Here is a 12,797-nt window from a genome sequence, read left to right as displayed (position 1 = left end):
TTAGCTCATAGGCCGAACAAAAAGTGGGTAATAATCTGTTGCCCCTGGTCTATAAGGTCAGATGAGTTCACGGCTGCAGAAATGAACTTTAAACCCTGATTTAGCCAATAAACTTTGCATAAGTACTGTCAAGAGTTTATGAAATGGTTAATTGCTATTCCATATGTAATCTTGCCATTCTGTTTTTTAACATTCTGCCCTTTTTGTATTTTCCTCTGCATGCTTTTTTTAATAATTTAAAAATTATGACTTCTCACATAAAGGGCCTGGGGACTAACCTGGCAATAAATTTGCCTTTTGGTTAGTAGGTGATTATTTTTCGGTTTACCACTTTGCATGATTATGGTATTTCTAGGAGATACTTTCACTAAGTTCTGTTCAGTTTCCTCACTGATGATTGGGCTGTAGAATTTTGGCCTCTGACCTTGTCCATGAACCGTAATTAATATCTTAATCCCTTGGCTATCTTAATCTTCTACAGAGCTCATGAAAATGGTTTTATTTATTTGCTTATTAGTTTTGTACACTTTCTTAGCAGCCTGGATTTGTCTGAATTGGCAAAAGCTGCTAAGAAGAAACTTCAGTCTGTGAGTATCTCTCTTTCCTAGTGAACTCCACTATGGAAAACCATGTGTCCTGCTAATACCTGTTCTTAGCCCATTACCTAGTACATCAAATGACTTTGTTTCATGCTCTCAGATGTTAAATCAGAAGCAGACCATCGAGTATGTAGCAAAGAAGAATGAAAGTACTAGTAAGTTTAGTATATCCAGTTTATTGGCTTGGCTTCAAATAATGGCATTTTTCTCTGTCATTTTAAAAGCGAAGACTGTGCCTTTGACATTAGGAAGTTGTTTCTCCCCGTAAGAGTTCCCTAGTTTCTCTCAATGTACATGAATAAGTGGGACACACTTCTTGGGATTACTTCCTGTAGCCTCATAGGATGCTAGAGAATGATAAGAGCTGAAGCTGGAATGGTGAGTACTGCAGATTGACTAGCTGCTATTTGGGATCCAGCCACCGCTAACTGTCGTGCGTGTCCCACGCCATTCATCAGAGTTTTGTAAATGTAGGCTTTTAACTGCTGGTTCTGCCTCAGCTATGTGCTCAGAGTTTGCCCAGTTCTGCAGGTCACAAGCTCACTTTAGTCTCTGTGTTTCTCTTCAGCCTGCCCATTTCAGCCTTAGTCAGGACCCCGAGAAATCTACTCCTCTGGGAACAGTTTCTCTGTTTAGTCCCCACAAATGAAGCCTCGCCCGGTGCTTCCCCAGCCGTTCTAACCACCCGATTACCCGCCTCAGCTGTTCTCATTGCTCTCAAGATCAGAACCAAGATTCTTAACTTCTTTTCGTAGCCTTTATGGGCGTCATCCCACTCTCACCCTTCAGTTCTTGCCCTGCTTCCCATCTGGTTCCCACGGTGTGGGTGTGGGTGTGGGTGTGGGTGTGGGTGTGGGTGTGGGTGTGGGTGGGTGCGTGCGTTTAAATATTTCTTTAAGGGTTAGCACCCTCGGAGGCCACCTTCAAGTCCTCTTTCAGGAATCCTCTTTTGCCTGCTGTGCTTTCCCAGCTACCCTCCCTTTCATCATTCAAGTAGCTGAAATCTGACCCCCTTCACAGTGTAGGTAGGAGTTTTCCCAAAGCCTAACTCTGAACTTGCAACTCCCCTAATTTATGTCTTACTCTTCATTCCCCTTTTCATAGAAGACTCTTTACTAGAATTTCATATAATATTAAGTACTAAATATTATATTAAATGAATTTCTCATTACTAGCATTTAACTGTAATATGAAATAAATGTATTTTATGCAATTTGGTGTCTCTGTGTTCTCTATCTGCAGTTTTGTGTGTATGTGTTTTTATTGCCTTTCTTAAATTAAGGAGGTCATATAGTAAGATGATTAGGATGATAAGCTTTGGAGTCAGCAGTGAATATTCTGTGATTTCCTTTTAATTACTTAACAGTATGTAAGCCAATTTTTATTTTAAATAATTCAAACATGGATAAAATCCAAGCTCCCCTTGACTATCCTATTCTACATTTGCTAGGCTGAAAGCTGGGGTTATGTCTGTAATATCTCTAGCGTGTGGCAGGCACTAGATGAACATCTGGGACAAAGTTGAGCATAGTTCTCAAGAACTTGGGCTCTGGGTCAGACTGGTCAGGTGTGGATCTCGGCTCTGAGGAGCTCCTTCACCTCTCTGTACCTCGGTGTTCTCTCCTAGAAAGGGAGATGGTGATCCAGCAGAGGCAGCAAGTCAGAGCTGCCCAGTGAGTGTGAGCTGCCCCCACGCTGTGGTCTCCGCCTCTTATCAGTGCCAATTCAGTGTTTATCCCACAATATCTCCCTCTCTCCCTCCCTCCCTCCCTCCCTCCCTCCCTCCCTCCCTCTTTCCTTCCTCCCTCCCTAGTGAAAAGCTGGGAGAAATATAAGACCACTAATGTATTCCTTGAATTAGTAAATATTAACATTTTAAGAGAAACTTGCATCCCAGGTCCATCACTTCTTGGCTTTGTGACTTTAGGTAAGCTAACTTCTGTGCCTTGGTATCCTTCTCTGTAAAGTGGTATAATAGTAGTTCCTGTCTTCAGAGAGGTGTTGTATTTACAATGATGATGGTATTAGCAAGGCTCCTGGGATGTAAGCCTGCAACAGTGTTGCTGCTGTAGTTATTGTTAGTAATAATAACATTAGCTTGTAGCCCCTTAGAGGAAACAGATTGGGTGTTTATGGTACAAGTTCAGTTTCCCAATCCTTCATCACCTTATCCAGCAAAAGGCTCTCAGAGTTTATTTTTAAATATAAATGTAATGTAACCACACTAGATAAAATTTGGAAAATAGAGAAGGGGAATCATCCTCATTTACTATATTCTTAATGGGTTCACGCTCAATATTTTGGTATATTTTTTCTAATTCTTGTTTCCGATGCCTACCTTTTTTTTTTTTAACTGAAGCGTAATTATAGAATTTTATATCGTGCTTTTGTCACCTAACAATGCATTGTACCCATTTTAACGAATTTAATGAGGTGTGTGCAGCCAGCTTTAAATTCTGCATGAAGTACCTTCTGGTCAGTGTATGAATGGATATTTACTGGGTCCCATCTTGGTGCCGGGTACTGTGTGGGGATGTAGGGAACAGTAGAGGATGGAACAAATTCAGCATCTTCCCTCACAGAGTGGGGAAGCAGTCAACTCAGAAGTAACAGCCACCGAGCGGCAGGGTTTCATGAGGCAAAAAGTACAGAAAGAGCTGGAGCCAGCCTGGTAGGGGCTTAGCCTCCTCTGGGTTGAGGAAGACCCAGTTGCTGCCAGGAGGGCACCCCAGTCTGTGGGGATTGTTTTGTTGGGACACTGCACAATGTACTGATTAGACGGGCTGTCCTTGGCAGGGGATGCTCAGGTAGTTTTGTAGGGGTTTGGGGGACCCCTACTGAGGAAGACAGCAGAGAGACTTAACCGAGGTCTGGGTGCTATTTTCCTTCAGTGGCACGTTTTATCCTCTCGAAATGGTGTGTTTTGGCTTCTTTATCCTACCAAGGGTTTCAGATCCCATATACTGGGGGCAGAGTGGGTACTGGCAAACATTCTTAAAAGAGCAGAAGAGACTTTAAAGAGGTGATGTCACACGAAGAGCGGAGAACTGGACCCTGCCTTTGAAATAGGCACTTTAGATGCCTCTTGCTTCCCTTATGGCACAGCCCTATCTGCATATCAGGAGGGAGGCTGCTGTGGGTGGCAGGTATTTCTAGAGGATCTGTACTATTTTGGAAATGTTACTGTCTGTTTAATAATGGGGGGCATTTACTAAGTGAGCACTGGCTTTGGATAAGACGTTGGAGGTAGCAGGGTGAATAAGTCGCAGTCCCCACTCATTTTCCTAGTGTTAATCCTTGTCCCTTGTGTTCCTGATATTTTTTTACTTTCAGCTAAGTAATCATTTGTTTGAAGAACTTGCCATGGATGTGTACGATGAAGTTGACAGGCGAGAGACTGATGCAGGTGACTTAACATGTGGCTTTATCTACTAAGCTTCTGTTATCAGTAGGCAGCAACAAGCTGCCAGCCTCAGTGTTTTGCCCAGTTTTTACTGTCCTGATAACACGTGTGTCAACATTGACTCTTGTGTATGCTGGCTTCGGAGTGTGCTGCCCCTAGTCTACCTAGTAATGCGAGAGCCGCGGCTCTTAGAGGAGCAGTGGCGCCCGTGGTGATGAGATTCTATCTCTGGCTCTTTCCTCTGGCTAGTCTGGCTTGCCACGCAAAATCACAGCACCCTGGTGACCGAGACAACCGTCGTCCCCTTCCTTCCAGTCAATCCCGAGTATTCATCGACACGGAACCAGGCAAGTGGCCAAGTCCAAAAACTCACTAGTAGTGATATTTGGGGAATGGCTGATATCATGGTATTTTATTTTCCCAGGACAGGTATGTAAGATTTTTTGATTGATTAAAATGTTAATATCCTTTACACACACACACACACAGACACACACACACACACACACACCCTCACAAGTTGATAAGAAAAGCAATAGAAGTTAATAGATGACTGGGAAAGAATATAAAACAATTCACAAAAGAAATATAAATGGCTGGAATTCCCTCACGGTCCATTGGTTAGGACTCCGCACTTTCACTGCTGACGGTTCCCCTGGTTGGGGAACTAAGATTCCACAAGTGCAAGGGCAAAAAAAAAAAGAAAGAAAGAAAGAAAGAATAAATGGCTTTCAAATGTGAAGAAATGTTTAATCTCATTAGTAATCAAAGAAAGCAACCTGAAGGCATTAATGAAAGTTTTATCAATCAACTTAATAAAGTATCAATACATACTAAAGGATACTCCAGACTGGTAAGGATGTGGCAAGATGGGCTTTCTCATGCTACAGATAAGAGTTTAAATTGCTGCAGAGCTCAGAAAAGCAATCTGTTAACTGCTTTCAGAGGCCTCAAAATTACCTGCATCCTTCCACATAGGAATTCCTCATCTGGGAATATGTTCTAATCAACTAAAAATACAAAGCTTTATGCACATTTTCATCGAAGCAGAGCCCTGAAAAAAGCCTAACCATCCACCAAGAGCAGTGAAGCTGAGTAAATTATGAAGCTCTTTTCATTTTCATTGATTACTGGTTATATATAATGATAGAGTCCCAGCATCTAGACTATAACTTTATGTTGAAATTTTAAAATTTGTCCCTTCAAATTAATTTTTGATTACTAGGCCTACTTCAGAACTGAATTGATATTAGAAAGAAAGCATTAAGAGAGCCATTTTGTTTTGGTTCACAAAAATAGATATGCATTGTGAGAACTTAAATGTTATATTGTTCTATTATGTAAATGGTTTTAAACTGTTCACAAGGAAAATGTTAAATTTGATTCAGTTATGGCTGTGATTGATGATACTTTGAGCATGCTGGAGGGTCTTTGCCGAAGTCTAACAGTAGTCTGACTAGTTTTATGTGACTATGTGTGTATTTTTACATCTGGGAATATTTCCAATTATTTTCTCACCCTCAGGGCAGACAGAAACTAGCTCGGTTTAACGCCCATGAGTTTGCCACTCTGGTTATCGACATTCTCAGTGATGCCAAGAGGAGACAGCAAGGTAGTCCTCTCTCTAGTTCAAAAGGTAACTGTTTCAGACCTCTAAATGTTTGCTTCTTTGGCCTTAAAACTTCACACGAGTGTTAAAGTTATAAAAATAATTAAAGCAGTCATTGACACCACAGCTTAGTTAAAGCCCTGTAAGTTTTATTGGTGCTATGTTGTGATGACAAGTTTCTCTCTTTGAGTCCTGGTGAATTATAAATATTTCAGCGTTATTAACTGTGATTCAAATTTATCTTATATATGATTTTTTACCTCTTGGGTCACCTGTCTTCCCTAAAAAATTGCGTTCTGAAATTAACTCAAAAGTCTGACTTAGATCTTGTTAAAGGACATAAGAAACTAAACCCTCTTGACTGAAATTCCAGCTCACCTGCTGTTGTTTACCTACAAGACTGAGTTCTCCATAATTAGAATTTGTCGCTATAAACTTTAGATGTCTACAGCAAGAGTTATTGGGGTTTAAAATTGTGAAGAGAGCACCAAGCACCTATTTCCGAGGTGCCCTTTGAGTCTTGTTCAGTAGCTCAGGGTCCTGTCACCATGCTTGGGAACATACTTCCTCCCCAGCCCTGATGCTGTATCTTTTTTGTTTTTTTCTAATTGTAGAAATAATACATTTTTAAATTGAAAAACATGTAAACAGGAAAAATACATACCGTAAAGATTCAGTTTTCAGTCAGCATCACATTCCCCAGAGATAGTAATCGTTAACTGACAGCGATTTGTTCTTCTTGATTTTACTTATTCAACCAGACATAAACAAGTTCTAAGAAACTTTATTAAATTTTGGTGAAGGTGCAGTGATAAGGGTCCTTTAAAGTCTCAAAATGTACAAATTCTTTGATTTGGTGTTTCCATTTCTAGGTGTGAATTGAGAGGAAATAGAGATGTTACATGTATGTTATATATAGCACTGGAAACATTAGAAACAAATAAGCAATAATAGAGCAATTATTAGTTACATATTTGAATAGTGCACACTTTTTTTCAGAGACTATGTAATGACATAATATAAAGTAATAAATTAATTTTTTTAAAAGCTTTAGTATAATCCAAATTTTGTAAGGAAAACATTTATATATATACATATGTACAAGTGAATATATCACATGTAAATATACCACTAATCCCCATTACTCACGGATCTCGTATTTGCCAATTCACCTATTCATTAAAATTTGTTGCCTCAAAATCATACTGACAGCACGTTGATGGTAATTTGTGGCTGTATGCAACATGCTGAGAAATTTGAGTCACCCAAAATGCACGTTCCCAGCTGAGATTGAACAAGGCCATGCTCTGCCTTATTGCAACTCTTATACTGTAAACAGGTGTCCTTTTTGAGATTTATTTAGTGCCACAGTTTTCACATTTTTATCCTTTTTGTTGGTGATTTCACTATTTGAAGTGGTCCCCAAGTAGAGTGCTGAAGAGCTGTGTAGGATTCCTAAATGCAAGAAGGTCGTGTTGTGCCTTGTGGAGAAAATACATGTGTTAGACTAGCTTCGTTCAGGCATGAGTTATAGTGCTGTTGGCCATGAGTTCAATGTTAATGGATCAACAACATATATTAAAGATGTCTTTAAACAGAATCACATGTAAAACAAGGTTATATATTTATCAGTTGACAAAAATGTGATCAGAGGTTTGCAGGAACCTAACCCTGTGTTTCCAGTCAGAACAATGGTTTAGTATTTGCTAATTCGTTCTTCACGGCAACTTTATAGACCGTAACTGCTACAAATAATGAAATTGACTGTATGTATGTGTATATGCTTAGGAAAAAGACTAGAAGGAAATAGAACCACATGTATCAATAGCTATGAATGATTACTCTATCAGTTTCAATTTTTCTATATTGAATCTTTATCACTTCTATAATCTGATGGCACATATATATATATATTTTTTAAATTAATTTATTTTGTTTAATTATTTTTGGCTGCGTTGGGTCTTCGTTGCTGCGCACAGTCTTTCTCTGGTTGCAGCGAGCAGGGGCTGCTCTTCGTTGGGGTGCGCGGGCTTCTTATTGCAGTGGCTTCTCTTGTTGTGGAGCACGGGCTCTAGGTGCACGGGCTCAGTAGTTGTGGCATGTGGGCTTCAGTAGTTGTGGCTCGCGGGATCTAGAGCACAGGCTCAGTAGTTGTGGTGCACAGGCTTAGTTGCTCCGAGGCTTGTGGGATCTTCCTGGAGCAGGGCTCAAACCCGTGTCCCCTGCATTGGCAGGTGGATTCTTAACCACTGCACCACCAGGGAAGCCCCGGCATGTATATTTTAAATATTAATTTTAAAAATTAAAATTCCTTTTAAGTAAACATAATTTATCACCAAGATATTATCCATCGAAATATCCAGAAACAATATTGGAAATTAGAGGTTTGCTTGAGTTGCCTGAAAGAAAGTGGAGAGACTTGGATAATTTGTGAAATCTTTCATTCAAAATGTCTTGGAGCCAATGGAGTCATCCCTGCTTCCCTATAGACCATACCTTCCTGGTGTGCCCATGTGTGTCCAATGGATCATTCTCCTCTTTCTCTCTCTCTCACTGGCATTCAGCTAACGAAAGGCCGATGTGCCTACTCTTTGATCACCTAGTTTCTAGGCTCCACTTTAACAATTTCCTTTCTGTTTTGACTTGACATTACCTTGTAAACAAGGTACAATTATAACTGAATTGCAGTTAATCTTACATTAGTTACAGCTTTATTTTCATGATTTCGAGCTACACCCTGTTTCCTTGAATGATTACAAATTTGGGAACCTGTCCCCTTATCTGAGCAGCTTTTTCCTAAACCATCTAATTAATTTGCCCACATTTGGCAGGTCGCTCAGAGGAATGCTTAAATCTGTCTCTGCAGTTTTTAGTAGACTCTCTGTCCAGTTGATAACTTGCTGTTATCCCTTTTTGGTGTGAATATAACCTTGCTATTTCTGTCATTTTCTTCCAGTCTTTTAAATGGCTAGTTTTTTAGGAAAAAAGTTTTTTGCAAGCCTGAAGTAAAGTTTTTTGCTTCTATTGATAGACAATGTGGAGCTCATACTGAAAACAATTAGTAACCAGCACAGTGGTGAGAGTCAGGACAATGACCAGCCGGACTATGACAGTGTGGCATCAGATGAAGACACGGATCTGGACGCCACTGCGAGCAAGGCACACAGGCAGAAGGTGAGGTGGCACACCGCACACAGAAAGAGACTGTGTTTTCTTTTCAGATCTTTCCCCCTGAAAATTTGCCTGCTTTGTAAATCACTTGAGGGCTAGGCTTGTGAAAAGTGCTCTGGAAGTAGAGTCAGGTTTTCTACTAGCTTGGGCCAAGCAAAGGTCAATGAGGTAAATAGTTTTAAAATAGGGGGTCTGTTGTCCCTGAGTCAGTTGTTGACTCACAGCCCTTCTGCAGTTTTGACTTTCTAAAACCTGTGAGGAAGGACTGGTGGGTTTTATTCTTTCAACGAATGTTTACTTTCGTTGGGTAGTTATCCACACTTCCCTGGATAATATTATCCTGAGTGAGGCCTAGTCCCTTTCCTCTATGAGGCCGTCACCGCCTGCCCAGGAGGAGAGAGAACTGCAGTACAAGGGTCATAAACACAGACACAAGAGCGGGGTGGGGTGGTCAACAGAGACACAACTTGTCACTGAGGAGGAGTATCAGGGGAGGCTTTAACGTGTGCCTTGAAGAATGCCTGGGGAAAAAAAAAAAGAATGCCTGGGATGTGGGCGTGTGGAGAGACTGGGGAGGGTGGGCTAGACAGAGAGGAAGTGAGACAGCGGCGTGGGGGGGTGGGGGAATCTGGTCATGTGTGGAGTCAGCCTGAAAGGAGTGGGAGTCAGAGCTGCAGCAGAGGGCAGGGGTCATACCATATGCAGGAGCGTGACGCCAGACCAAAGAGCCTGGACCTTGGCCAACAGTGCAGAGCCCAGGAAGCTTTTAGGCAGGGCAGGAGGGTGATGTCAGCCATGTTGGGTCCTCTGTTTTGGGAGGACTGTTCCAGTGGACCAAGGAGTGGAGGAAGGGAACCCAAGTAGGAGGTGCTGACGAGGTCCAAACAAGAGGTGACACAGGTTTACCTCAGGGCCTTGGCTGGGAGGGTCTGGATGGAAGAACAGTTACTATAGCAAAGTGTGAGCCCGAGGACAGGGCAGCAGGGGCCTGGCTGGTCTACCCACTGCTGAGTGTCCCAGACCTGGCCCACAGAGGAGCCCAGCAAACATTTGAGAATGGATGAACAGGAGGAAGATAAAAAAGGCAGGGCTTGGCAATAAGTTGGATATTTGAAGTGGGAAGGTAGACTTACTGGAGTTCTGTCCAGAGTTTTCCAACTTACACAGCTGTGAGAACCAGTGGTGCCACTGGCAGATGCAGGGAATGTGGATGGGATAGCAGGAGTCACCTGTTCCATCTGAAACATCTCTGCCCGCTCTCCACAGAAGCGCTGGGTTCACTCGAGTGAAAGCTGGGTCATGACAGGACCCTACACGACGGGGTCCCTAGACTGGCCGGCCTCCGCCTCCTCTCCGCCTTGCACACCCGTTCCCTCCAGCTGAGCCCTGCCACTGGCTGTAACACCCTTCCTCCAGACAGCCATCTGACTAATGACCTCCCCTCCTGCAGGCTGTTGCACATGTCCCACCTACCCACGTCTCAGGTTAAAATGCACCCGCCTTCACCCCAGCTTCAGCTCCCCAGCCCCTCACTCTGATCCATTCTATTTATTTTCCATCTCACTTATCACCTTTCACCGTACTATATAGTTTTTTATTTTTTCTCTTTCTCACTCTGTTGGGATGTAAACACCATGGAAGCAGGAATCTTTGTCTATTTTCTTTTCTTATGTATCCCAAGCTCCTAGAACACTGCCTGATGCTTAGTAAAAAAGCATCAGAAAAGTTGGAATGAGTGAATTAATGAAATAATGAATTAAAAAAAATGAATGAGCAAGAGAAAGGCAGACAAGACAGATGTGCATAGTCATTGTCAGAAAGGATTTGTAGCCCCACTGTCTGATCTATTAGAAAATATTGACTTTAAAATTTTTCAAATACTTTCGTAGCCCTACCTTTATGTTTTATTTTTGCATTACGCTTAGAAGCTTTGATTTGGTTTGATTAACTTTGCGATCCAGCTGGCATGGTCAGAATTTGAAATTCTTTAGCAGTTAGTCTTGAATGTTATCATTGTCTCAGATTGTGAACATTTTCCCCAATTTATTTTTAGAGCCTAGATTCAGATTTATCAGATGGACCAGTCACTGTGCAGGAATTTATGGAGGTCAAAAACGCTTTAGTGGCTTCTGAGGCCAAGATACAACAGCTAATGAAGGTGAATAACAACTTGAGTGACGAGCTGAGAATTATGCAGAAAAAGGTAACATGTCAATAAATGCCAGGACGGTTGCTCTTTAACCCCATAGTATAAGGAAGAATCCCAGGCATGATGCTTGTGGTCAGAGGGAAGAAACACAGATCTAAAAATCTTTGGGCCAAGCTGTCTTTTTGGAAGCAGTATGTATTTTGGATATTTTAAATGAAGTAGCTTTGATTAGAAATAAATCCAGTGTAACTTTCCCAGGTAGGAAAACATTACAGCCTATTAAGTGTTTGTGTCAGTTGTAGAAACCCTTGCACTATCCTGTGCTTCCTGGGAAGCTAGACACCACTCCATGGATGTGATTCTTCCAATTTATTGCTTGTTCTAAAGAATAAGCACGCCATGAAGACAGGGCAGACGAAAGCCCAGGACAGGTGTATGTGTTTATCTGCATTCCAAACCCCATGCCACACAAGGGGTACTGTCCCTGTTCACTGTAGTCTAAGATATTACCCACCCCTGCCCTGGCAGCCCAGTCCCACAGCCCTGCTTTTCTTTCACCAGTAATTACCACTAATTTATGATGTCCTCAGAGCCACAGAATAGGTACTCAGTAAATGTAAGAAAACATTGTGTTTGCACCAGCGAGAACTGTACGCTGGTAAGAGACAATCCCGTTTGCTCGGCATTTCCTTGTTTGCCGCCTTTTGAGAGAGTTAGAAATATATAAATATATTAATCTCTATCTGTAAAAAAAGTATGGCTAATAGTAGCAAGGAATATGCTTCAGAGGGGATTACGTATATAACTCTTTATAAGAATGCTAAGAAAAAGAAGTGGAAAGATTCAAAATTCTGCCCGAGACTTTGTAGGTACTGCTCCCATCATTCAGTGCTCTACAAAATGAGATTCTGTACACTTCCTTAAACAGAAACAAAACAAAGTATATATCTGTGTCTTCCTACTATCATTTGAAGAGTGATGCTTCAGAAGCATTATCAAGAACAGAGGACGTGGTGCACCTCATTTGTGGCTGGGCCCTTTTCAGTGGTGCTTCCTAAAGGAAGGCTGAAGATCTAAGAAGAGGTCCGTGCCCCTCTGCTTGTCAGGGAAGAACACTGCAGTGCACCCTTGCCTGCGGCTTGGTCCAGGATTCTTTTGAGTTCTAGATCATTTTTGGAGACGTTTTGAGATAGATGGCCTCAATACCTATAATAGAAGGGGACAAGAATGCCTGAAGATCGATCAGATTTTAATCAAACACTTGTCCTGTGCCACCCTGGCCCTGTCACCGGCTGGTGTGCAGCCATGAACAAGACAGACAAAGTGCCTTTTTGCCATAGCATACAGGGCTTGCACTTTTTCTGTCTTTTCTGAAATATTTTTTGTTTAATGAATTACAGTTTGTCTCATTAATTGAACTAATGCATTTTTTTGAGGTGACTTTTTCTGAAACATGCTGACTTTGCCACTGCAAATCAGTCTGTTAAGCATCACCATTTTTATTCTTATTATTCTCCTTTTAGTATTTGTAGAAATCACCAGAGATAACCTCGAATCTCTGAAAGCAAATGTCTCAAGCTTCTTTAAGAAATGCAGAGTGGAATTATTTGCCATTGTTCATAGATTATCTCCTCAATTCTTAGAAATGCTTTTGATTTATGAACCTATTATCTATAACTTTTCATGTCCTGTTATACTCCTTCCAGACAAAATAAGCGTAGTCTGGTTCTTATTAAGATAAGCACCATTCAGATTTATCTGAGGATATCTCGCTAAGTACAGAGTACTAAAATTTAAAAAAATTGAGACCAGGAACTAGTGGTCATCAAAGCACATTAAAGCAAAATCCAGGCTGGATGTTTTAGA

At 41.4% G+C, this 12,797-nt stretch overlaps 1 protein-coding gene across 25 annotated transcripts in view; it reads left to right on the top strand.

Moving 5' to 3' along the window:
• The window catches only part of GIT2 (GIT ArfGAP 2), a 62,513-nt gene that overhangs the window by 20,643 nt on the left and 29,073 nt on the right, over positions 1 to 12,797 (top strand). For 15 of the 25 annotated variants that reach the window (XR_007471812.1, XR_007471811.1, XR_007471810.1 and 12 more), the window contains 6 exons: positions 536 to 587; positions 3,933 to 4,005; positions 4,252 to 4,349; positions 5,527 to 5,638; positions 8,643 to 8,785; positions 10,836 to 10,985. Coding sequence is in view for 21 of the 25 variants with exons in the window: in XM_033408707.2 (XP_033264598.1) it covers positions 536 to 587; positions 3,933 to 4,005; positions 4,252 to 4,349; positions 5,527 to 5,638; positions 8,643 to 8,785; positions 10,836 to 10,985 (628 nt within the window). In the remaining 4 variants the exon portion in view is untranslated. The remainder of the gene's footprint in view (positions 1 to 535; positions 588 to 3,932; positions 4,006 to 4,251; positions 4,350 to 5,526; positions 5,639 to 8,642; positions 8,786 to 10,835; positions 10,986 to 12,797) is intronic. The other 10 variants (XM_033408712.2, XM_033408710.2, XM_033408704.2 and 7 more) reach the window with 4 other exon arrangements.

This window comes from Orcinus orca, chromosome 15 (assembly GCF_937001465.1).
Source record: "Orcinus orca chromosome 15, mOrcOrc1.1, whole genome shotgun sequence".
Lineage (NCBI taxonomy): Eukaryota > Metazoa > Chordata > Mammalia > Artiodactyla > Delphinidae > Orcinus > Orcinus orca.
Note: the sequence above shows the minus strand (reverse complement) of the source record. Positions and strands in the feature narration are given on the sequence as shown.